Source organism: Schistocerca serialis, chromosome 4 (genome assembly GCF_023864345.2).
Source record: "Schistocerca serialis cubense isolate TAMUIC-IGC-003099 chromosome 4, iqSchSeri2.2, whole genome shotgun sequence".
Taxonomy (NCBI): domain Eukaryota; kingdom Metazoa; phylum Arthropoda; class Insecta; order Orthoptera; family Acrididae; genus Schistocerca; species Schistocerca serialis.
In genome coordinates, this window is record NC_064641.1 from 153812876 (window position 1) to 153839205 (window position 26330).

General features: G+C 44.2%; 1 protein-coding gene across 1 annotated transcript in view; it reads right to left on the bottom strand.

Moving 5' to 3' along the window:
* The window catches only part of LOC126474050 (netrin-3-like), a 442560-nt gene that overhangs the window by 92881 nt on the left and 323349 nt on the right, over positions 1-26330 (bottom strand). Inside the window, exons 2-3 of the mRNA XM_050101461.1 lie at positions 23119-23268; positions 18974-19051 (exon numbers count right to left, since the gene is read on the bottom strand). Coding sequence (XP_049957418.1) covers positions 18974-19051; positions 23119-23268 — 228 coding nt within the window. The remainder of the gene's footprint in view (positions 1-18973; positions 19052-23118; positions 23269-26330) is intronic.

A 26330-nucleotide genomic window follows, 5' to 3' on the forward strand; every position in this document is an offset into this window, starting at 1 on the left:
CAACCTGGAACCAGTTGATTATCCACACAGAGCACAGTTTTCGCAGTGGTATCTGGAACAGTGTGGAATGCATCCTACATTTCAATCCTCTCTGTTGTTTATCGATGAAGCAACGTTCGTGCGTGATGGAGTCTTCAATATGCACAATTCGCATGTCTGGAGTGAGGATAACCCATATGCCGCAGTTACTAGCGCTCATCAAGTGCAGTTCTTCGTTAATGTGTGGGTCAGTGTTGTTGGGGACTATTTAATTGGGTCGTATCTGCTACCTAGGCCATTAAATGGCAGGCACTATTACAATTTTCTCGCCAGAGCATTGCCAGAATTGCTGGAAGACGTCCCGCTCCCTACAAGACAACGCATGTGGTTCCAACGTGACAGGGCGCCGGCGCATTTCAGTCGTCGTGTGCGTCGATTCGTGGACCGACGGTTCCCAGGAACGTGGATTGGCAGAGGTGGTCCTGTACCATGGTCTGCTCGGTCCCCAGATATGTCCCCTCTGGACGTTTGTGTGTGGGGAGAGATGCGCAACCTTGTTTACGCAACTCCTATTGCATCAGAAGAGGATCTGGTTGCCTGGATAGTAGCAGCAGCAGCAGCAGGAACAATTCAACATACTCCTGGGATTTTTGCCCGTGTCAGACAGAACACGATCCGACAATGTAAACTTTGTTTACGTGTCAATGGAGGAATTTCTGAAAATCTACTGTAATTGAAATTGGGATATGTCAATGTGTTGTCTCTTAGTCATAAAAAATGGAAAAGTATTTGCTGGTTTAATTAATTTGCCGCCAGAGAAATCTTCCTCTATGAGTTTAAATACTCCACATAGGAAAAAATGACACAAGGGAAAAATATTTGTTTTGATGCCCGCTACAACCTCCCAGAGTTTGTCGGTTTAAATGCTTTTCACCCTGTATAAATAAATAAATAAAATAAAATAAATACCATTGTGTGTGGGAAGGTCGTAGTTCAAACTATCCCAGACAAAGGAGCAAGACAGTGCTGGCACACCGGAGGCTACTGACCCACCAGTTTTAGGACGCTGCGGCAACGGCCCAGAGGCCGGCTGGTGGAATCTCGCCCAGAGGAGCCGTCAGCGGGAGGACCGGCCGGTGGTGGCCACGCGGGAACGATAAACCGATCGCGGGGCGGGGCCGTGCGCAGCCGGTGATCCCACCGCCTCGGGCAGCTCTAGGCTGACAGGCGCGGTGAGACGCGCTTTCCTTTGTTCTTCCCTCCCATCTCGCCCGTCACGGGGGATCTGGCCCCTGATGCTTCTGCTTCCCGCGGACCTTTTTGTGATAGACTTGTGAGACCGAGGAGGCAGTCGCGCGCTCCTCGTCCCGGGTTAAGACCGCGCGCAGATTAACTCGATCGCCCACCCCGAGTGCCGCTGCCGCCGCCGCCGCCGCCGCTGCTGCTCCTCCTACTCCTCCTCCTCATTCCCGGGGGCTTTAGCGGGGCTCCCGGCAGGCAATACGCTCTTTCTCTAATGCATTCCACAAACGTCGTGCCCTCGCCAACGCTTTATTTGTTGGCCCGCCGTTTTATTTGATTATTCGCTCGCCTTGGCAAGCACTCTTGTTGCAGCCCCTGCTCGGGGTGAGGGGAGGCCGAGGACAAAGGGATGAGGGATGAAGTGCGCCTCTGCTCTTGTCTTCGGTAGTCCAATCGGTTTGATGGTGTCCTCCTGCTCGGGCTTCCTTCCAAATCTCGACCTTCGGGACGTTTCGCCCGCAGATTGGTTGGTTGTTAGGAGTTTTAGGAGGTTATACGAGAGCTGTTCAATAAAGAACGATAATAATTTTTTTACTATCATAATAAGTCGAACTATAATTTTATATTATGATATTCTGATACGGCGGAGTGGCCGAGCGGTTCTAGGTGCTACAGTCTGGAACCGCGCGCCGCTACGGTGGCAGGTTCGAATCCTGCCTCGGGCATGGATGTGTGTGATGTCCTTAGGTTAGTTAGGATAGACTAGTTCTAAGTCTAGGGGACTGATGACCTCAGAAGTTAAGTCCCATAGTGCTCAGAGCCATTTGAAACATTTTTTGATAGAGACTCGTGAAATCTAGGACTGGTTCCAGAATCACAAGATTTCGTTTACTGTTTTTTTGTGTGTATTCTAAGGCAAACGGCTCTGCAAATCACACCATTGTTTTTCGAGAAAACGTTTATACCTTTTGAGGTACAATGTTTTGAGGTACAATGAGTAAGAGGTTTACTTCATATTTAACTGATATGAAACAAAGGGTCGTGCTTGATGGCTCATGTAGCTCTCTTGACGAATCTGCTTTTGAGAGGTGACAAATTGCTACTGACCATTCCTGGGGTTTTGCTGTGGAGGCACTCCTGCTTTTGCTATACAGGATGTGAAAAAAGAACTATTCCATATTTTGAGAGGTGATTATATGGACCAAAATAAGACAAAAGCGTCCATTAAACATGGGCTCTAAAATGCACGCCTTAAGAGATATGAGCAGTTATCCATTTTTGCTACTATGAAACACGTCTTCTACTGCAAGCTCTTTGCTATTACGAGTAGTCTACAGACCGCAGTAAACGAATGAGGGCACATTCCTCTGTTAATGTCCGTGGATACAGTATGTAGTAAACATCTGTCAGTTTTGTTACTGTAACCTGTATTCACAGCTCTCGCTAAGTGCAGGGCATACATTAGTTATGATTGAACCAGTTTGTATTTTCGTAACTTTACAAAATTCTTGTAGAGTGTAATTTTACCTTCGCACTCGCCAGTGTAATGGAAGCCTATTATTCCACACAGGAAATGGCAGACATGCTCATCTGTTGTAATAAGAGAAGATGATATCCACCATTTCCCATGTGGAATAACTGGCTTTGTGTATGTAGGTAAGTGCAATGATAAATCTACAACGAAAAAGCATTTCACAAACTTATCACACCACAAACTCGTTCTAATACAAGTAATGCATGTGTTCCAGTTACCCAGAACTGCGAATACAGGTTATAGAAACAACACTAGCTGTAGGCCATCCGTAATAACAAAGATTTTGCAGTAGAAGACGTGTGTTCCATAGTAGCAAAGACGGATAACTGCTCATAGCTCTGAAGGTATGGATTTTAAGCCCATATTTGCAAGATTTTTTGTCTTGTTTTGGTCCACACTATCGTCCCTCAAAATACGGAGGTAGCTCATGCAGTCGTATAGTACTTTTCTGTTTCTGAAATCCTGTTAAATATAGGTAAACAACAGAGCTAAACGTACTGGATGAGAATCATATACCAGTTCAATCAGTTCTTTCGAAAATGGTGAACTGTGAAGAATGTTTTATTTACCAGTATTTACTTTGCACATAGGTACAGGGTTTAGATAAAAATATAGAAACACGACACGAACTGCATATGTGGGCATAAACACAGATATTAGCCTAACATGCATGTGGCATTGTTGCATCTGATGACGCACTGCATCTGTCGGAATGCCCACAATAAGTTGCAAGTGTCAGTTGTGGTCAGAACAGTGTGTAAGGTGGCAGACTGAATGAATGTCAATTTCGAACCTCATATGAGAGATTTTATATGTCGTAATAAGGAGATGAATATATAAGCTGACATATTTCGGCGATAGTGAGAAGATTTACTTATCAAAATGTACAGTATGTAAAGCAAAGGGATGACACTAAATTCGACGGTATTAGCACACCGAACCTAAATCCTGCGTCTCAATGAGCAAGAGGTGAAAAAAAGCTGCTGGAGGAAACATTTTAGTTTGGGGGCAGATGCGAGTGCACCGCCACAGCCCGAGTACAATGGAACACCTCTAAAAAGTGGTTGGTGACCTGCAGCACGAGGGACAACGAACGCACCAGGCGCTACAGCGAGGGGAGCAGGTAGCAGCGCAGAGCTGCTTGCTACGGGAAAATAATTTAGAAAAAAAACATTGGGGAATTTCCAGATGGATACAAACAGACCAGCGACGCAGTTGATCATGTGAAAGACCCGTAGTACACTCGTGATGTGTGCGTGTAACTTTTAGGCGTCAGGAGCAGGCACAACATGTCCGATTGGCTGAAATAAATTTAGAAGGAGAAAAAGGGGCGATGTTGCGATGCAGTTTAAAGTTAGGCCCTTTGCGATTGGCAGAGGTAGTTTCTACAAGATGAAGGGAATGCTCCCATTGGTCTGAAAAAGCCGTGACGTGAAGCACGAAAGGACACAGATGGAGGATAGTTTGCTACGAAAGACACAAGACCGAAAATTTCGGGGAGTCTCCTCTGAACCAGTGTCAAGTGTAGAACAAGGCGCATCATGCTCTGTATGACGTCCAAAGAAGAATTTTTGTGTGAACACTGTATTCACTTTGGCTGACATTCAGCTAGAAATTACCTGAAGAGTCGTCGAGCTCCGATAGCAGAGAAACGAAACGGCCACGTAGTTAATTATTCTTGCGAGAACTGAGAGGGCATTGAAGTATACACGCTGCACCATCTATGCACGCGTACATCGTCATATTTTCCAGACTAGGGATGAGTGCATGTTTTCTCGTGTATCGAGAAATATAGGACAGTTTCTGCTCAGAAAATCAGTAATGATTTTGATTAGCTTTTTGTAGGATTTTCAGAGGGCGAGGGCAGCCATGCAGCCAACAGCTCATTGCAGCTAAGGTAAATGCCGCTAGCAGAGGTGGTTCACCAGCTTGCGTCCACTGTGGACTCAAGCAACCTTGAGTAATCATTTGCTCATCTTGTCACAAAAACTAACCATCCTCTGTATTCTTGATTGTCATCCTAAATAGTACCAAACTTATAACCGGAATTGGATGAATTGTCGTAATATTGGCCAACTTCACTGTATAGAAGTAAGAATAATTTTGTAGAGAACCTTCTATTTAAATTTGATATTCTTGTGTTCAGAGTTTTTCTACTAAACAGGACATAACGCGTTCTATTGACAAGTATCCCGTAAGTGTCATGTCACAATCTATGTAAATTTGTGTACTTCTTTGACAATAATTCTGAAATTAAACCAATTTTACAGCTAAACACCAATGTGCTCTGTGCTAGAATAAGGGTCCACTCCTAACCCCAGTCACTGATTATAGCGACACTAACGCACTCACAGGGTGATTTTGCTAATGTCTGACGAACGTGAAAAGGAGTAGAGTATCAGAAGTGTTCTGTGTAGTTTGGGTTCCTACACCAAACTAGACATGGTAATGTGTTGTGTTTTCTGGTGTTTCTATATTTTTGGCGAACCCCTGTAGAAAACGCCAGAGCCAAGTGACGTCGAGTGCAGGCAGACTGTTCGTGCTCAAATGTTGTATGCTTCTGAATCAAGACAGCCGAAGTGTTTGGTGTTTCAAGACTCATCGTATCAATGATTCATACTGCATGCAGGGATAGGGAAACAACTGGCCAAGTTTATGTCGCAAGACTGAAACATGGTGGGGGTTCAGTAATGATTCAGACAGACATATCGTGGTATTCCATAGGCCCCTTGGTTACTCTGCATGGTCGCATCACTGCCAGGAATTATGCAACCATTTTGGTTGATCAGGTCCATCCCATGGAAGAATTTCTCTTCCCCAGCGGTGATGCTGTGCCCCCTGTTCATCGTCCAGAACTGGTTTCGTCAGCACGACAAAGAATTGTTGCATCACCACTGGTCAACACAGACACCAGAGTTCAGTGTTATTGAGCCTCTGTGGTCTACTTTGGAGAAAAGATTGCGTGATCGCCATCCACCTCCATCAACGTCACCTGAACTTCCTGCTAGTTTGGTTTCCTACACCATATTAGGCATGGTAATATTTTTTGGCGAACCCCTGTAGAAAACGTCAGAGCGCAAGTGAACTTCGCGACCAGAGACCTGGAATCAACTACAGCCTTCGAAGTTCACAAGTTCGTATTTTGGAGTACTGATACTATACTGCAAGGGGACCTATTTAATCTGCACAAGTAAATTCACAATGTTATACTACTCGATTACAAAAGCTGTAGCAGCACTCGCCATTACGGACAGCCCTTGTCGCTTCGGCCATTCTCGGATGACGCGCCACCTCGGCTAGAAGGCTGCGGCCGCGCGATCTGAATTTCAGATGCTATGCAGACTCGCCCGCTCCGCTTTGAATAGTTGTAAGTGCGCCGTGTAGCCTACCTATCGTTCCAGAGAGGGCGCTCCGGCGTTCTGGGAGGCCGGGCCTGTTCGAGCAGAGGCGCGCTGTTGCTCTGTTTGCTCTTCCCCCCCCCCCCCCCCCCCCCCCGACCTGCCACGCCCTTATAACCTTCCGCCCCTCGTCGCTCCATCCTCATCAATATAAACATTACCCGACCTCCGGCGAGTACTATGGCTGCTGTTGACTTGCTATCACCCTCGTCTGATTTACACTGCAGCAAACATCCTACTTTGTCCCTCTCTCTCTCTCTCTCTCTCTCTCTCTCTCTCTACACACACACACACACACACACACACACACACACACACATTGGAAAAAGAGCACAGGTAGTCCCAGTCTTCAAGAAGGGTCGTCGAGCAGATGCGCAAAACTATAGACCTATATCTCTGACGTCGATCTGTTGTAGAATTTTAGAACATGTTTTTTGCTCGCGTATCATGTCGTTTCTGGAAACCCAGAATCTACTTTGTAGGGATCAACATGGATTCCGGAAACAGCGATCGTGTGAGACCCAACCCGCTTTATTTGTCCGTGAGACCCAGAAAATATTAGATACAGGCTCCCAGGTAGATGCCATTTTCCTTGACTTCCAGAAGGCGTTCGATACAGTTCCGCACTGTCGCCTGATAAACAAAGTAAGAGCCTACGGAATATCAGACCATCTGTGTGGCTGGATTGAAGAGTTTTTAGCAAACAGAGCACAGCATGTTTTTCTCAATGAAGAGACGTCTACAGACGTTAAAGTAACCTCTGGCGTGCCACAGTGGAGTGTTATGGGACCATTGCTTTTCACAATATATATAAATGACCAAGTAGATTGTGTCGGTAGTTCCATGCGGCTTTTCGCGGATGATGCTGTAGTCTATAAAGAAGTTGCAGCATTAAAAAATTGCAGCGAAATGCAGGAAGGATAGGCACTTGGTGCAGGGAGTGGCAACTGACCCTTAACATAGACAAATGTAATGTATTGCGAATACATAGAAAGAAGGGTCCTTTATTGTATGATTATATGATAGCGGAACAAACACTGGTAGCAGTTACTTCTGTGAAATATCTGGGAGTATGCGTGCGGAACGATTTGAAGTGGAATGATCATATAAAATTAATTGTTGGTAAGGCGGGTACCAGGTTGAGATTCATTGGGAGAATCCATAAAAAATGTAGTCCATCAACAAAACACTCATTCGACCTATACTTGCATATTACTCATCAGTGTGGGATCTGTACCAGGTCGTGTTGACGGAGGAGATAGAGAAGATCCAAAGAAGAGCGGCGCGTTTCGTCACAGGGTTGTTTGGTAAGCGTGATAGCGTTACCGATATGTTTAGTAAACTCAAGTGGCAGACTCTGTAAGGAAGGCGCTCTGCATCGCGGTGTAGCTTGCTGTCCAGGTTTCGAGAGGGTGCGTTTCTGGATGAGGTATGGAATATATTGCTTCCCCCTATTTAGACCTCCCGAGGAGATCACGTATGTAAAATTAGAGAGATTCGAGCGCACACGGAGGCTTTCCGGCAGTCGTTCTTCCCGCGAACCATACGCGACTGGAACAGGAAACGGAGCTAAAGACAGTGACACGTGAAGTGCCCTCCGCCACACACCGTTGGGTGGCTTCCGGAGTATAAATGTAGATGTAGACACACACACACACACACACAAACACACACACAAACACACGGAGGGAGAGGGAGAGAGAGAGAGAGAGAGAGAGAGAGAGAGAGAGAGAGAGAGAGAGAATCCCGGACATCGTAAAAAGCCCATCTTATTGGTAATGGTAACGAACTTTGATTGGTTCCTTTGCAGCTGTCTTTTATCTAGTAACATAAATTCTTGGTAAGACACATACAAAGGACTCAAAAAATAAATACTGACTCAGAAAAAAAACTCCCTGAAGGATTATGTTCTGTGCCGCCTGGGTAAAATATATGCATACTGAGTGATTGTAGTGTTAGTGATTTATTTGGCACGGTCATCAGCGATCAGATGCCACTCAGGAGGCCTGTGTGTTCAGTCTTTTTTGACTTAGGTTAAGACTCCAGGTATCACACATTGCAGCCATTCACAATAGTGGGCCCTCGTTTGCGAGTAAATGAAGAAAAAAAAATAGGATTTTTGTGTGACGGTAGCATTAAAAAGGTTGGTATATACTGTACAATCTAGTTGCGTGACGTAATGGGTAGGATAACAGCTTCAAATGCAGGAGGTTGTGGGCTCTAATCTTGTCAGGTACATATTTTTTTATTTTTAAATTTTTATTGAAATTACTTCGATCAATATTTTTATTCAGTTAATTGGTTCAAATGTAATTTTTTATTTCTATTCCTTTGTCACATCATTTTAATCACTGTATAAACTTCATTTGTTTCATTTTTCTTTATATAATTTTTTCCAATTGGAATTTTTGTGAATATGAATTTGATTACATTCTTCTATCATAACATGAATTTATATGAAAATTCTGGTCCATCAGTTAAAAACAAAAGACGAAATAATCTATTTATGTTTGTGCAATGGTGTGACAAATGTCTTTTTTGTTACCAGATTTGTAATTTTTTTTGCATGGTAATCGACATATAAACGTTTAAAATATAACCTAAATACCTACTGCACTATGGACAATATAATTCAGATGAAAATTTAAATGAAAGACGAGCCTATAAGCAAAGCTAAATTCAAACAAAATGAGAAATAGATGTAATGGACGCAATAATGTTGACGAAAAAACAGAGTGATAAAACAAAAGAAATAAAATCGAAATTAATATATAAAATTAATTAAAACACACGAACAAAGATTTCAAGAACAACGAGGGAAAATAAAGATGTTGATGTTAAGATTAAAATTATGTGAAAAAGGAATAGAATTAACAAATTACATTTAAGTCAGTCAACTGAAGAGAAATAATGATCAAAGTCATTTCGATATAGATTTAAAAGTTAAAAAAAATTTCTGTGCCTGGCAAGATTTGAACCCATAACCTCCAGCATGTGAAGCTGTTATTCTGTTTATTACACTGCAGAACCAGTCTGTGCAGTCTAATATTTTTAACTGTATTAATTGTCACACAAAATTCCGAAATTTCTTTTCGTCAATTACTCGCAAACGAGGGACCACCAGTGTGAATGGCTGCAGTAAGTGATACATGGGATTGTACCTTACATCACCGTATAGATAATTTCAAAAAGTTGACTGCACCGCCGTGGACTTCTCCTTGTTAGAGGTGGACAATGTCTGCAGTATTCCTTACAAGATACACCGTCCCCCACAGAGGCGCACGTAGTCCTGTTGAACAGCTTGAGCCGTTTGAATGGGGTCGCATTGTAGGCAAGAAGCTGGTCGAAAATATCGACGAATTGCTATATATGTTGGGCACTACATATAGCTGGCGTGTCGCTTCTTTCGACAGAGATCTGTGGAACATTCCCACACCCGTAGACTAGGATCTCTAAGTCCACATAGAACAAGTGCATGTTCAGATTGATGCATTCGACCAGCCGAGGTGGCCGATCGAACGTCATCCAAAGGAGAGATCTGGACACATACTATGTCACCTGGGACCAATGGGGGACAATCTGCTCGCAGGACGAAGATCATTAGTGCTTCTGTTCAGGCTACCAGTAAAGCCATTACGTCACCAAGCACAGCTGCTCTGATGTCGTGAAAAATTCGACTGGAGAGTGGATGGAGCTCTGTTGTCGTCAGTGATGAGAGTAGGTTCTGTCTGTGCGCGAGTGATGGACGTTCGTGTGTATGGCGTAGTCCTGGTGAGCTGCCTATTCTTACAAGGGAACCTTCCCATCGCACCCCCCTCAGATTTAGTTTTAAGTTGGCACAGTGGATAGGCCTTGAAAAACTGAACACAGATCAATCGAGAAAACAGGAAGAAGTTGTGTGGAACTATGAAAAAAATAAGCAAAATATACAACCTGAGTAGTCTATGCGCAAGATAGGCAACATAAAGGATAGTGTGAGCTCAGGAGCGCCGTGGTCCCGTGGTTAGCGTGAGCAGCTGCGGCATGAAAGGTCCTTGATTCAAGTCTTCCGTCGAATGAGAAGTTTACTTTCTTTATTTTCGCAAAGTTATGATCTGTCCGTTCGTTTATTGACGTCTCTGTTCACTGTAATAAGTTTAGTGTCTGTGTTTTGCGACCGCACGGCAAAACCGTGCGATTAGCAGACGAAAGGACGTGCCTCTCCAATGGGAACCGAAAACATTTGATCGCACGGTCATAGGTCAACCGATTCCTCCACAGGAAAACACGTCTGATATGTTCTATACGACACTGGTGACGGCATGTGAGTCACATGACAGGAATATGTTGTCGACCCACATAACTTGTACACTTGGCGAATGGGTAAAAAGATTCTTCTACCTTTCCAGATATAGGTTTTCTTGTGGATGTGATAATCACTCCCAAAAAAGCGATTAAAACATAAGAGTTTGTCACATAAACTGCAACAAATGAATGCAACAGTTTCACAGCCGCACAGTTTTCCATGTGCTCTGTCAAAACATGTTTTTAACGTTTTCAAATTTTTCCGTGTGTAGACCGTCAAATCCTGCATATGTCCAAGCAAATCTGAACATGTCCTGGAATTTTGGAGAGCGAAGTTGATTATGTGTGAGTACCTGAACTTTGATAATTGTCTGAAAAATAGAAAATTAACCTTTTCACTCGAAGGAAGACTTGAACCAAGGACCTCTCGTTCCGCAGCTGCTCACGCTAACCACGAGACCACGGCGCTCCTGGGCTCACAATATCCTTGTTGTTGCCTATCTTGGGCATGGACTACTCAGTTTGTATATTTTGCTTATTTTTTCATAGTTCCACACAACTTCTTCCTGTTTTCTCTATTGATCTGTGTTCAGTTTTTCAAGGCCTGTCCACTGTGCCAACTTACAACTAAATCTGAGGGGGGTGCGATGGGGAGGTTCCCTTGTTAGTGCATTCTCCCACGATGCACAGGTCCCGTGACTCATGGTATGGGTTACAACTGGCAGTTACATTCGCTGCTTCTGCACAATAAAGTAACCAGCGCCCGCCACACCTCACAGACTTGTTATTACCGTGCGCCGGCCGGGGTGGCCGAGCGGTTCTAGGCGCTACAGTCTGGAACCGCGCGACCACTACGGTCGCAGGTTTGAATCCTGCCTCAGGCATGGATGTGTGTGATGTGCTTAGGTTAGTTAGGTTTAAGTAGTTCTAAGTTCTAGGGGACTGATGACCTCAGAAGTTAAGTCCCATAGTGCTCAGAGCCATTTGAACCATTTTGTTACCGTGCTACTGTCATTTCTTCGACAGGAATGTGATGTGCTTGTTCAGCAGGACAATGCACGTCCACATGCTTCTGCTACTACGCAACGTGCTCTTCTTGGTGCACTACAGTTGCTCTCACCAGTAAAATCACCAGATCTCTCGCTAACTGGACACGTATGGAAAATGATGAAGTGGGAACTTACTCGCTCCTCAGGGCCCGCAATAACGACTGCTTAACTGCAACAAACGGTGAAATATGAGTGGAGCAATCGATCGCATGATACCATTCGGCATCGTTACGATCGGTTGCATGCGAGGCCGCCCGAGAGGGTTACAGTGTGTGCTGACGCGACTGTTTGGACACGCTTTACTGTGACCTGTGTGTTTCATTTGATCTGAATTTTCTTATGTTCCTGCAACGATAAACTATCAGTCACTTACTTGTCACCAAAAACAACATGTAGTTGAGAGTGCTGCATTTTTTCGCCAGTGTATTTACATAGATGAGCAGTATTGTTAATATTTGCAGCTTTTCTTCCTGAGTAGCTGCTTCAGTAATGTTTATTAAGTAGACAAGATTAAATATTTTCCGTCTTTTGTCGCTGAATGTTTATTTTTTCTCAACCCCACGAGTTTAACTTATTCGTATTAGGCGTCAGCAGTGGTTTTAATGTTTGCTATTCTATTTCGTGTGTCCATTTGTCTGTATGCATGCATTAGATAAACACAATACAAACTGAGGGTTGAATAACACTTCGGCGGTTTTTTTTCTCCTAATTTTTATTTGTATGAACTAGTTTTCGGCTTATTAGGCCATCTTCAGATAACTACTGGCTATTATTTACAAGCAACCTGTGTTCTTACGAACCAAACTTCTGGACTAAGATACAACGTACTTACATACGATATTTAGTTGTGGTATTGTCTTTGGAATTATCAAACGGGTCTTTTGTCTTTTTGTTCTGTAAAACTGTTCTTTAACATAATAAATCACATTTTATGGTTTGTCAGTACCATATATGACATCAATTAGAATTATTTAGAATACACATTACAAAATTACAAATTTTTTGTATTTGTTGTGAACAGTTGCGCTGGACACAAATTGTTGGTTGTACAACAGCTATGTTTTCTTTGGGGGTTACATTTTGTTATTATAAAAATTGTGCATTAATATATACCAAATATTAAATTGTTACAGTTGAGTTACAGTTAGGAATATAAACACATAAGGGATATTACATTATATTTGGGTGTGAATTTGTTTACTATTGGAGCACTTTGTGGTTAGTAGTAGGTTTACTTTATTGTGTAAAGTTTAAGAGTGGTGATGTGTTCAGTTGCAATTGGTAATTTAGAACCAGCTGGGAATTAAGGGCTAAGTGTTTGTTAATTTCAAGTGCTTCTAGAAGGCTGAGTTTTCTGCCTTTGTTGGCTACACATAGCCCTTCTGTGTGTGTTAGATATTTCTGTCCTCCTTTGAGCACATGTTCACCAAAGATTAAATAAATCAGACTCCACTTTTGCTGAACATGAAGTAGAGGTTTTGGAGTTCCGTTGCACGCAGAGAGTGGAGGCGACTTTTCGGTGATTCCGATGACGAGAGATGGGATTCTGAATCTGGAGAGTGTATGTGTGGAGCTTATGGGCGCTTTACGGCGAGGTTACCAGCGCTCTTATACTCATTAAAACAAACTAATGTGGATAAAATCTCATGGAATAGAATTGACCACACATTCACTCTATCGCGCATGCTCTAAAACAACGTAAAATAGTACAAGTGGCTATATATGAGATTAAAACACAAGTAAAAAGATAAAGTAGCTAAAAGAAAGGCACAAGAAAATGTGACTGGCTGACCACTTACAAAACAACTTTGGATGAGGCAGTCACCCCGTTAACATGTTAAAACCATCTCGCTAAAAGCTTGGGAGAAACATTGGATAATTCACAAAATTTTAAAAGTCTAACCACTTTCATTTGAACGTTACTTAAATTAGAGGGGAGATCCGTCGGCCAATCCGACGCGGCCCGTTGGTCGGAAAATAAAACAGTCCACTAAAATATGGCCCATAGTAATTTGTACGTCACAAGCACCACACATTGGAGGTCACTCCCGCAGGAGCTAGAAGCCATGCATGATGGGGCTGTGACCTATGCAGAGGCGAATAAGGAGGACCTCGTCCCGTCGACGTGGCTGTAAGGAGGTACGACGCCACGGCCGCTTTGTGGGCTTCATTAGACGAAGTTTGCCGTCTGCCATTTCCAGCTACTCATCCTCTCACCGATGAAAGAGTCGCCATCTCAACAGCGAGACTATAGCATCCAGGGGGATGGCACAATGAAATAACTGAGTATTACGATGTGCCTCCTTGGCTGCTAGGTCCGCTCTTTCGTTCCCTGCAATGCCCATGTCCCCTGGCACCCAGCAGTAAGACACCTCCTTTCCCAGCGGTTGTAGTCGGAAGAGGACAGCCTCGATATTCTTGAACTACTCTGTCTACTGGGTACACAAATTGTATACAGTTAAGGGCACTCAGAGAATAGGAACTGAAAAGAAATTGAGCACAGGAAGAACGTCTCATCTGCCCCAGTTCCCGCAAGATCGTGCGTAATACTGCGTCAAAGACATGAAAGTCTTCAGGCAGTCGGACCTCGGGAACACGATCTGGGAAAACAACAGAGCGACCACCTTAGGCCCGCTGTTTGGGCCCATCCGTAAAGACAGCTACATAGTTGTGGTGCTCAGGCAAAATGTGAGAAAATATCGCATTAAAAACAGAAGCAGGAGTGCCATCTCTCCTGTACTGCATCAAGTAAAAAATATTCTGGGCCTCTGCAGTAACCATAGCGGCAGACGGTTAAAATGCTGAATTTGAGGCTGTACTTGCTTCACACCGAGTGAGTCCAGCACACGCTGCACGCAGATCTCAAACTGCTTTGAGGCTCGTAGACGGTTAGAGAAAAGGCGTTCCAGAAGCGGACACCCAGCAGTATGGTATGCGGGCGGAGTCGGAGCTGCAAGGAACTTGCGTGCCCGACGCACCATAAGGAGTTGCCGCTGGATGGTGAATGTTAGTTTCTAGGCCTGAACTCTACAGACTGGATGTGGGACTGGTCCTATAAGCATCCGTGGCCTGCCGAATCCCCTCATGGCGAACGGCATCAATGATCTGCAGATCAGAATGCCTTGCCGATCCATACACCGTGCACCCATAATTGATCCGTGAACGCACGAAAGCTCTATAAAACTAGAGCAGACAAGCCCTGTTGTGGCTTAGGCACTTTACGATGTTCAGTGCCTTTTTGAATCTGGAGTTCGGCATGTAATCTGATACCAAAAGTCCTCAAATATGTGGTGCTGGAATGTTAAATACACTACTGGCCATTAAAATTGCTACACCAAGAAGAAATGTAGATGATAAACGGGTATTCATTGGACAAATATATTATACTAGAACTGACATGTGATTACATTTTCACCCAATTTGGGTGCATAGATCCTGAGAAATCAGTACCCAGAATAACCACCGCTGGCCGTAATAACGGCCTTGATACGCCTGGGCATTGAGTCAAACAGAGCTTGGATGGCGTGTACAGGTACAGCTGCTCATGCAGCTTCAACATGGTACCACAGTTCATCAAGAGTAGTGACTGGCGTATTGTGACGAGGCAGTTGCTCGGCCACCATTGACTTGACGTTTTCAATTGGTGAGAGATCTGGAGAATGTGCTGGCCAGGGCAGCAGTTGAGCATTTTCTGTATCCAGAAAGGCCCGTACAGGATCTGCAACATGCGGTCGTGCATTATCCTGCTGAAATGTAGGGTTTCGCAGGAATCGAATGAAGTGTAGAGCCACGGGTCGTAACACATCCACTGTCCATTGTTCAAAGTGTCGTCAATGCGAACAAGAGGTGACCGAGGCGTGTAACCAATGGCACCCCATACCATCACGACGGGTGATACGCCAGTATGGCGATAACGAATACACGCTACCAATGTGCGTTCCCCGCGATGTCGCCAAACACTGATGCGAGCATCATGATGATGCAAACAGAACCTGAATTCATCCGAAATAATGACGTTTTGCCATTCGTGCACCCAGTTTCGTCGTTGAGTACACCATCGCAGGCGCTCCTGTATGTGATGCAGCGTCAAGGGTAACTGCAACCATGGTCTCCGAGCTGATAATCCATGCTGCTGCAAACGTCGTCTAACTGTTCGTGCAGATGGTGGTTGTGATGCAAACGTCCCCGTCTGTTGACTCAGGGATCGAGACGTGGCTGCACGATCCGTTACAGCCATGCGGATAAGATGCCTGTCATCTCGACTGCTAGTGATACGAGGCCGTTGGGATCCAGCACGGCGTTCCGTATTACCCTCCTGAACCCACCGATTCCATATTCTGCTAACAGTCATTGGATCTCGACCAACGCGAGCAGCAATGTCGCGATACGATAAACCGCAATCGCGATAGGCTACAATCTGACCTTTATCAAAGTCGGAAACGAGATGGTACGCATTTGTCCTCCTTACAGGAGGCATCACAAGAACGTTTCACCAGGCAACGCCGGTCAACTGCTGTTAATGTGTATGAGAAATCGGTAGTAAACTTTCTTCATGTCAGCACGTTGTAGGTGTCGCCACCGGCGCCAATCTTGTGTGAATGCTCTGAAAAGCTGATCATTTTCATATCACAGCATCTTTTTCATGTCTGTTAAATTTAGCGTCTACAGCACGTCATCTTCGTGGTGTAGCAACTTTAATGGCTAGTAGTGTAGTTAATATGGTCTGCATGTTAAGGCTAGACTGGTGCAACTTGGTTACACTTCTTTAAAGGCGAAAGAATGTAGGAAGTTTATCTGGGCGAAGTAGCGCGTGTTGCCCATCACCTAGAAAACGCAAAATGCTCTTGCGGAATTTCTTACGATCATCGCGAAAGGAAGAAGAGGCAATACTACAACCCTACCTAGTCAGAGCGTTTAAAACTGCGACCATTTTCTGCTTTTTTTGTTTTGGATTTCTTCTGTCCATTCTCAGAGTAAATAATCACTGTGCACATCTAGAGACCAGCTGTGGCTACGGCAGGTCGACGGTTTAGGTGAAATGGAATTACCACTTCCTGAGAAAACAATTTGTATCCCCCCCTTCCCAGCCGCGGCGCGGCGCCAGGGTGCCTGCCCCTCCATCCTCCATAATCCTCGACAATCCCCGATAGACGACCGAGGAAACGGGAATTGCGGGGCCATTTCGGCGCAGCGCCCAGGAGGCAGCAAATTTCCGGCGCAGGAAGCAATTCTAAACACTCATCTCGCGGTGCGCCGGCATTCGGAACCCGGCGTCTCCGCCCCTACCGCCATCGCCCCCGCTTCTTCCGAAATAAACAGGTTATTTGCGCGCTCTTAGCAAACCGCGTTAAACATTAGCTATAGTGCTGGAGAAGTGCATTCGGGACAAACGATGCGTGCTGGAATTTTATGTCGGACGTCTACAGGATTTAAATAATAAGAAGAGTATTTATCCTTCACTTCATTTCTGCAAAGTAATCGAACATCAGCTGTTTGTTGCGGGGCGATTATTCAATTAATGGCTACCCTTAAGTCACGAACACATATTGGATACGTCCCCGTGTTAGTGAGTGTATTGAATACTTCATTACTTCCCGTACATCTATATCACTGATATTCAAGCCCATTTACCGTATGTGGCGGAGGGTTTTCCTTCAACTATCATTTCCCCCTCTCCTGTTCAGTTCGAAATCATTGCGTGGGGAAGCTACTATCTGTAAACCTCCGTATGAAGTCTGATTTCTCTAATTTTCCCCACTATGGCCATTTCGTCAGATGAACGGGGAGCAAGTAATATGGTCGGTGGGGCCGAGCGGTTCTAGGCGCTTCAGTCCGGAACAGCGCGACTGCTACGGTCGCCGGTTCGAATCCTGCCTCGTGCATGGATGTGTGTGATGTCCTTAGGTTAGTTAGCTTTAAGTAATTCTAAGTTCTAGGGGACTGATGACCTCAGATGTTAAGTCCCATAGTGCTGAGAGCCATTTGAACCAGTAATATGGTTGCTGTCTCTTCTAGGAATGTACACTTGTAGTCTCCTTCGTATACCATTTCTTAAAAAGAGACATAACAGCTTGTAATATTAACTACAGTTTTTTTTGGAGACTATGGGAAGCTGCCATTTCAACGTATCCATACAAATGGAACTCTGCAAGGATGGCTACCGTAACTCCAGGCATACACATGAACACACTAGGTCGCATTCACCTGGATTGGTCGAAGTGGCTATGAACTCCATGACACCGAGACCTGCAAATCGCACCTGCCTAACTTTAAGTGCCAGGGTGTCCTCTAGCGTTACGAGAATGAAGCTGACCACTTTCTCCCTTCAGTTGTGACGAGACGAAGCATCGGTCTGTGGAATATCGACGCAAAGACTCGCCCCAGAATAAGAAATTCAAGACGCAGCCCTCAGCTGGAAAAATTATGGCCACAGTGTTCTGGGGCGCAGATGGTGTTCAAAATGTTCAAATGTGTTTGAAATCTTATGGGACTTAACTGCTAAGGTCATCAGTCCCTAAGCTTACACACTACTTAACCTAAATCATCCTAAGGACAAACACACACACCTATGCCCGAGGGAGGACTCGAACCTTCGCCGGCACCAGCCGCACAGTCCATGACTGCAGCGCCTGAGACCTCTCGGCTAATCCCACGGGGCGCAGATGGTGTTATCTATGTTGATTTCCTTGATAGTGGAGCAACAATGAATTCAGAGTGTTACATCACAACGCTACGAACTCTAAAACGACGGCTAACAAGGGTCCGAAGGGAAAAGGGAAATGTTTTCCTGCAGCATGACAATGCCAAACCACACACTTCACGTGCCACCACAGCAGAACTTCAGAGACTGAATCTCACCACCGTACGGCATCCTCCATACAGACGAGATTTAGCACCGTCTGACTTGAATCTGTTCCCGATAATGAAAGAAGATCTGCGGGCATCATTATGCTTCTGATGAAGACGTTGAGAGAACTGTGAGACTGTGGTTGCGGAGTGTCGACTTCTTCCGTGACGGCTTCACTAAACTTGTTCATTGTTGGCAGAAATTTATCCAATTGGCTGGTGATTATGTGGAAAAGTGAATATTTGGTAATTAAAGATCACATTCTAAGTATTATTTCTACGTTAGATTTGTTAAAATATTCCCATCATAGCCCAATTAACGAAGGTGAAGGCATTACTTTTCATTCAACCCTCGTATGTTTGTTTGTATGTATGTATGTATGTATATATACACTGTCCGTCCCTGGTAGCTGCGTGGTCAGCGCGACGGAATGTCATATCTAACGGCCCGGGTTCGATTCCCGGCCGGGTCGGAGATTTTCTCCGCTCAGGGACTGGTGTTGTCCTTATCATCATCATTTCATTCTCATCGATACGTAAGTCATCGAAGTGGCGTCAACTCGAAAGACTTGCACGAGGAGAACGGTTCACCCGACGGGAGGCCGTAGCCACGCGGCATTTCCATTTATATATGTACTCACCTCTTCCGCTGGTGGAGGCACCACCGCCACTTTCTTCACTGCCAGTAGAGATCTGCGTGGCGGCCACTCGCGGTATTTCTGAAAAGAAGGACACAGTATTCAAAATCGCCTCTCTCTTTCGCCAAGACAATAAATCATGACGTGCATCTGGAAATTTTATTGCTATATGTCAATATATTAAGAATAAGCCCTTCCTAATTCATTATTTTTTCAAAGGTCTGTTCTAGACACAGCCAAAACAGGCAACGTATGATAACTGCAACATTACAAAGGAAACATAAGAAAATTAAGCTCAGGCTACGAAAGAACATAATAAAATTAGGAAAGAGGTAGTATGACTTTGCAGGGGAGCAAGATCCACCGAATAGATACAATTTTTCTTTGAACTTCATTCACAGACAGGTTTTGGATGTATAGTGGACTAAAACAACTTAATATGCCTATTAATTCTACTAAAATAACTTATTCTGGCCCAACATACAGCACTTATAATGAAAATATTAATTTCCGATAGCGGTCTGCGAATGAAGTTGATCTTTGTTGAATCTTCTTCCGTTACAAAATTGGTTTTACAGTTGCGGACTCAGCCTAAGCATCCAGCACACGGAAATACATCAAGATACTCCTACTGAGAATAACCTCAAGTTTATGCTTTCTAAGATACCGCTGTTTATCTACTACAGATTGCTCGGTACTTGTCTAACCACACTGACAAATGACAAACAATATCGGTTACATGCATGCTGTGAGAAGAGAAGCGTAATTACGAGGAATACTGCACTACCTGACAACGCTATTAACAGGTGTTTTCATTTCGTTCAGATTAGGCAATGAAAAATTTGGAAATTTGTGGTAAGGTTCTATGGGACCAAACTGCTGAGGTCATCGCCCCCTAGGCTTACACACTAATTAAACTAACATACGCTAAGAACAACAGACACACCCATGCCCGAAGGAGGACTCGAACCTCCGACGGGGGGAGCCGCGCGGACCGTGACAAGGCGCCTCAGATCGCGCGGCTACCCCGCTCGGCAGACTAAGTAATGATACAGTATATACAAATAGTGAGTAACACATATCTTTAAATGCTTGTCGAATTTGCAGGAACTTACCATTTCTTGCTTTACTTTTCAGAATACAAACTGTAGTCTGGGCATTTGAAATATGCTCCTACAAAGGAATGATGAACATCAGATGCATAGATTTAGTAAAAAAATAAGAAAATACTGAATCGAATCGAGAAGAAGAGAGTTATGTGAAACAACTTGACTAAAAGAAGGGACAGCTTGACATAACACATCGTGATGCAACAAGGAGTCGTCAGTTTTTTAACGGAGGGGAGATGGAGCGGTAAAAATTATAGAGGGGGATCAGGTCTTGACTACAGCAGATAGATTGAAGAGGCTATAGGATTCAGCATTATTACATAGATTGAGAGATTAGCGTAGAGCGCCACCGATGTTTCCGGACCACTGCACTGCCAGAAACAACAAATCTGGGAATAAATGGCTTTGAAATTATGTCTGTTTCGTGTATTGATGTTGCGTACAGTGTAGCTCCTCTTAAATCGACTTCGTTTGCAAATAATAGAGGCAAGGACTAAATGTGATGGGATGTATTTGGCCTTACCATCACGAAATGCGGACGAGCAGTTGTGTGTTACATTATAACACGAACATAAATTCCACTGACTGCCCATTAGAATTCCATTGTTATTTACATAAAGCTACTAATTCAATCTTCACATGTGCCTGTACCTAAGAACCCTTTATAAATAAGAGCAATATAGATTTTGTAATGAAGAACATAAACTGCAACAATAAAATCGATAAAACAATTGCTAAAATTTTAGTATATTCCACTGGATTAGCAGTGATGATATTGCTGGAGTAATTTATCAAAATATCACGTATGGGTAATTATTACTAAAGTATAACACCATCCGCACCAAAGTTGTCCTATGGAACATAGAAATAAAGACCGGTGCCCACTCCACCAGTCGCAAAACAGTAGGAAACGAAGAGAATTGGAAAACTCACGAACCGCAGGTTATAGTGCGCAAACACGTTCAGAAAATCACCAGCACAGTACGGCACATGTTTGGACCAAACCCCTCTCCCCCCAATGTTTCAAGTGCTATTCTAGTGTGTGAGCTACTTTACGAAAGGAATTTCACCATGTAATGTATCGTATGTAACTTAAATTAAAATCTAAAGTGCACCCAATGGATTTTGTTTTCATTTTGTAATGAGGAAAAGAAAAAACGAACAACTGCTACAAGTTTACATCGGCGAAGATCAGTTTGTGTTTCACAGAAATGTTGGAGCACGCAAGGCGATACTGTTCACACGACTGCACCTTAGACGACAGATTAAAGATATGCGGGATTTAAATGTTGGTCAGAATACTGTCTTTGAAATTATGAAGGTATCAGGGATAAAATATATGGTCCGAGTGGTTATTTGGCACTCTGCACAGGAAACAGACTCGAAATGTAAGGAAAGTAGTTGTTGAGAAAGATGTGACACAAGGTTGTAGCCTACACCCGATGCTATTCAGTCTGTGCATTTAGGAAGCCGTGAGTAAAACCACAGAAAAACTTTGGAGAAGGAATTCAAGTTCAGTGAGAAGAAATAAAACCTTTGAGGTTTACCGATGACATCGTAATTCCGTCAGAGGCAGCGAAGGACTTGGAGGAGCAGTTGAACGGAATGGTCAGTGTCTTGAAAGGAGAATACAAGGTGAACACGAACAAAAGATCACAAGCATAATGGAATGTAGACGAACTACATCAATAGATGCTGAAAAAATTGGTTCAGGAAAAGAGACACTAAAAGTAGTAGATGGGTTTCGTTATTTGAGCAGTAAAATAACTGATGGCCTAAGTAGACAGGATACAAAATGAAGACTGGAAATGGCAAGAAATCGATTCTGAAGAAGAGACGTTCATTGACACGGAGCCGGCCAGCGTGGCCGAGCGGTTCTAGGCGCTTCAGTCTGGAACCACGCGACCGCTACGGTCGCAGGTTCGAATCCTCCCTCGGGCATGGATGTGTGTGATGTCCTTAGGTTAGTTAGGTTTAAGTAGTTCTAAGTTCTAGGGGACTGATGCCCTCAGATGTTAAGTCCCATAGTGCTCAGAGCCATTTTTTTGTTGACACGGAATATAAATTTGCATGTTGCGAAGTATTTTCTGAAGGCGTTTTTCTAGAGCGTAGCCTTGTGCTGAAGTGAAACGTGGACGATTAGCAATTGAGACAAGAAGAGAATAGAAGCTTTGGAAATGTGGCACCACAGAAAAATGCTGAAGGTTAGATGGGTAGACAGCGCAACTAATGATGAGTTTCACAAGCTGCGACATCGTCGCGAAAAAAAACAGTGACCCGTATATGTAATAAGTTTCCTTTAATTTAGGTCTATGGTCACAAACATTTTGTTAACAGATTACCGGTTTCGGTCATTAATGACCATCATCAGATATGTTTCATTAGGACTTTGTTTTTATGGAACAGATCTGATGATGGTCATTAACGACCGAAACCGGTAATCTGTTAACAAAAAGTTTGTGACCATAGACTTAAATTAAAGGAAACTTATTAATGATGAGTTACTGAGCAAAATTGGCGAGAAAAATAAGTGGCCCAACGTGGCTAAAACAAAGGATCGGTTAATAAATTCAGTATTGGAAGGAAGTGTGGGGAGAAGAATTTTATAGGAATAGCAAGGGATGAATAAAGTATACCGGTTCAGTAGGAATCACCACCACCACCACCACCACCACCACCACCACCACCACCACCATCAACAACAACAACAACAACAACAACAACAATGGAATTTTTATGGAATAGAGCAGTTTCTGATCCGTAGGTCAAAATCTCTGCGATGAATTCTCATTACTTTGGTCTACGGCAGCATGTAAACAAAATAGGAATGATGAAAAGTATGTGTCTTGGTGGCGGTGCTAGAAGAAGTGAAGACTGTGCTTCTCAAACTAGAAACCAAGATTTAGCAAGAGACATTGCACCAACGGGACACACAATTTCAATGGGAGGCAGGATCGAAGCATGATTTGCTGCTGTGACACACTCGCATGCATTATTGGACGAACATGTAGCAGCAGGATCTGCGAGCAGAGTACTCACTGATGCAGGGCGCGATGTGCGACCGGCTCTGTTGGTAGCCCTTGGCGCAGCGGTTGCAGGTGACGCCGGTCACGCCGTCCTTGCACGGGCACTGTCCCGTCGTCTGGTTGCACGTCTTTCCCGACGCCCCGATCGGGTGGCAGTCGCACGCTGTGGACAGGAAAAGCACCAGTCAGCCAGCCGTTGGAACACACTCTCCATACACTCTAACTGTTTCTCATGGCTACACCTACAGCTGCACTTCATAAGTCAGTGTACGTTGTACAGTATTATTTTCCGCTCCTTCTTCCAGCCAAAGACGACTCGATACGGAAATTATCTAATTTCGCAGTCGGGCCTATTGAAGTGTAACTGCCTCTTTCTTTCTTTCGCTTACGCCATAGTCCCGCGGCGATCGCACGGTCGGCATGGTTACAACGGATTTGGCAATGTAAGCGTTAGGTATGGCCGGATGCCCTCCCTGCCGCCACCCCGTACCCCCCAGGACGGAATCAGTGTACCCCAACTGTCTGCTTCTAGGGTAAATCGTGAAATAGTGCGGACGTGTTTCAAATATCTGCGACGCGTGTAACTGAGGCGGAACGTGGGGACCAGCCCGGTATTCACCTAGCGGGATGGGGAAAACCGCCAAAAAACCACATCCAGGCTGTTAATCCGCCGGGCGGATTCGATCCGTGCCGGCGCGCCTACCCGAGTCCAGGAAGCAGCGGGTTAGCGCGCTCGGCTATCCTGGCGGATTGAAAAGTAACTGCTTCTATTGTATTATAATATAGAGATCGATACCATGAATTAGTACAGCATCCGAAACATGTTAATTTTCCGATTTATGGAGTGTGTCTTCGGGTTTTTGCCATTTTCATATGGTTTTGAGTAGGTAATTAACATTTCTGAATACTATAACGTTTTAGATCATCTGTTGGATACTAAAACACTGAAGTAGGCTGTGTATTGGATACTACAGTACAGTTGTAGGTTATGTATCAGATACTACAATACTGAAGCGGACTGTGGTATGAGTACTTCAGTCAGTTTTGTATACACAAATGTCGGCAGATAAAACTTGAAAATCTAAAAATACATATCACAATACTGTCTTTGGTAATTACACTTACATAAATTAATTATGTTCAATTTCTGGTCTCGCGGACTGACAAAGGCAAGGAAGTTTTCAGACGTACGGTAATCACAACCATCTCTTTGACATCTATATATCTGAAGCTAATATCTTAAGAAGGAATTCAGTTGTGGCTAAAATTTGATTCATTTCGACAACGACCACGTCTTGTGTGGAAATCCAAAAAGTCAACGAACTATTAAAAAATACAAATCGATACATACTCTGATGAAACACCTGACTTCAAAAGTAACATATATATGTTTAGTTATTACATTTCAATAATTTATATCTCATTGAAAAGCTTGGAGGACAGAGTAAACACACTGATTTTTAGATTATGTCAAAGCTGCTGAACTGGGATGAAATTCAAGTATTACATACGTAAAATGAGCCTAAAATGGAAATTCTAACACACACTTAATTCGCACAAACACTGATACGAATGGATGTGTGTGATGTCCTTAGGTTACTTAGGTTTAAGTAGTTCTAAGTTCTAGGAGACTGATGACCTCAGATGTTAAGTCCCATACTGCTCAGAGCCATTTGAACCATTTGTTAAGAATGTTGGTTTTCGTACCATTATATTCACCCACTAAATAAATCAACATAGAATTCATAATTATGGATTACACTGACTGACAAAAGAAGTTAAGCAGCCAGAAGACATAATGTAATTTCATAGACTTACACACCATCGACTGGTATGTGGATGACTGGAATTCTCAGCGACGTGTAGAATGGTTCAAATGTGTGTGAATTCCTAAGGGACCAAACTGCTGAAGTCATTGGTCTCTAGACTTACACACTATTTACTCTGACTTACCCTAAGAACAACACACGCACCCATGCCCGAGGGAGGACTCGAACCTCCGGCGGGAGGGGCCACGCAATCAGGTACTAGGCGCCTCTAACCGCGCGGCCTCCCCACGCGGCTATAGAATGGTCACCGGAGTGCACTGCGTAGTTCGTTCAATGCCGTCTAAGATGATAATGCTGTCAGTCCTACTGCGAGAAGTTCAGATTACGATCCGTCAGCGTCAAGCTCGCGAAATCCTGCCGTTGGTGAGGCCTAGCAGTATAAATGAATTAATAAACTGTTTGTATTGCTCTTGGGTGTTCAGTCGGGTGCAGTCGCTTCCCAAAGACGATATTTCGACAGCGTACTTTGCCTTCAGGTCATACCTGTACAATGGCCTTTTTCATTACATCGCGCCTCCTTTATTATACTCTTAATGCTCAACACCTGTTCCCTCACTACCAGGCCGCACGTCGTGGTGGTGGTGGTGGTGGTGGTGGTGGTGGTGGTGGTGGTGGTGGTGGTGGTGATGGGAGGGTGGAGGGAGTGGGGGAGGCAGGAGATGCTGGGCGCGAACGCCGGTTCCTCAGTGCTCTTGCTGCATCGGTCGGGCGCGGAAAAGTCGATCTCGGCCGTCGTTGAGACTTCGGATGGCTGAGCACTGGGTGCCACACTTAACTGAGAGTGAAGCCACTGTCCCTGTTGACCAGCCTGTCGACCACTCGTTCGATTCCCGGCGGGGTCAGGGATTTGCTCTGCCTCGTGATGGCTGGGTGTTGTGTGCTGTCCTTAGGTTAGTTAGGTTTAAGTAGTTCTAAGTTCTAGGGGACTGATGACCATAGATGTTAAGTTCCATAGTGCACAGAGCCATTTGAATCATTTTTTTGACCACTCGTTCTTCAACAGCCTTCTTTATAACGCAGTCCGATACGGTGAGGTCTGTTTCTGTACTCCCACTTCTTCATATTTATTGAGTCCCTTACGGCTATGCAGTGGTTCCGAAATCGCAAATTCTGTTGGTTGCTCGAATTCACCTGCGTTCTAGGCACCTTCATTGACTGTCCCCAAAGTCTGGCCGATGTATGCCTTAGCGCATTAGAACAGAATACGGCGGACAGCCCGTTTACGGAGCCTCAAACCATCTTTCATCGTACCTAATAATGCACTCGTTTCCTGGGGTGAAAGGATAACGCATTTACTGTTAAGTCGAGCAAAAAAAAAAAAAAAAAAAAAGAAAATGGCTCTGAGCACTATGCGACTTAACTTCTGAGGTCATCAGTCGCCTAGAACTTAGAACTA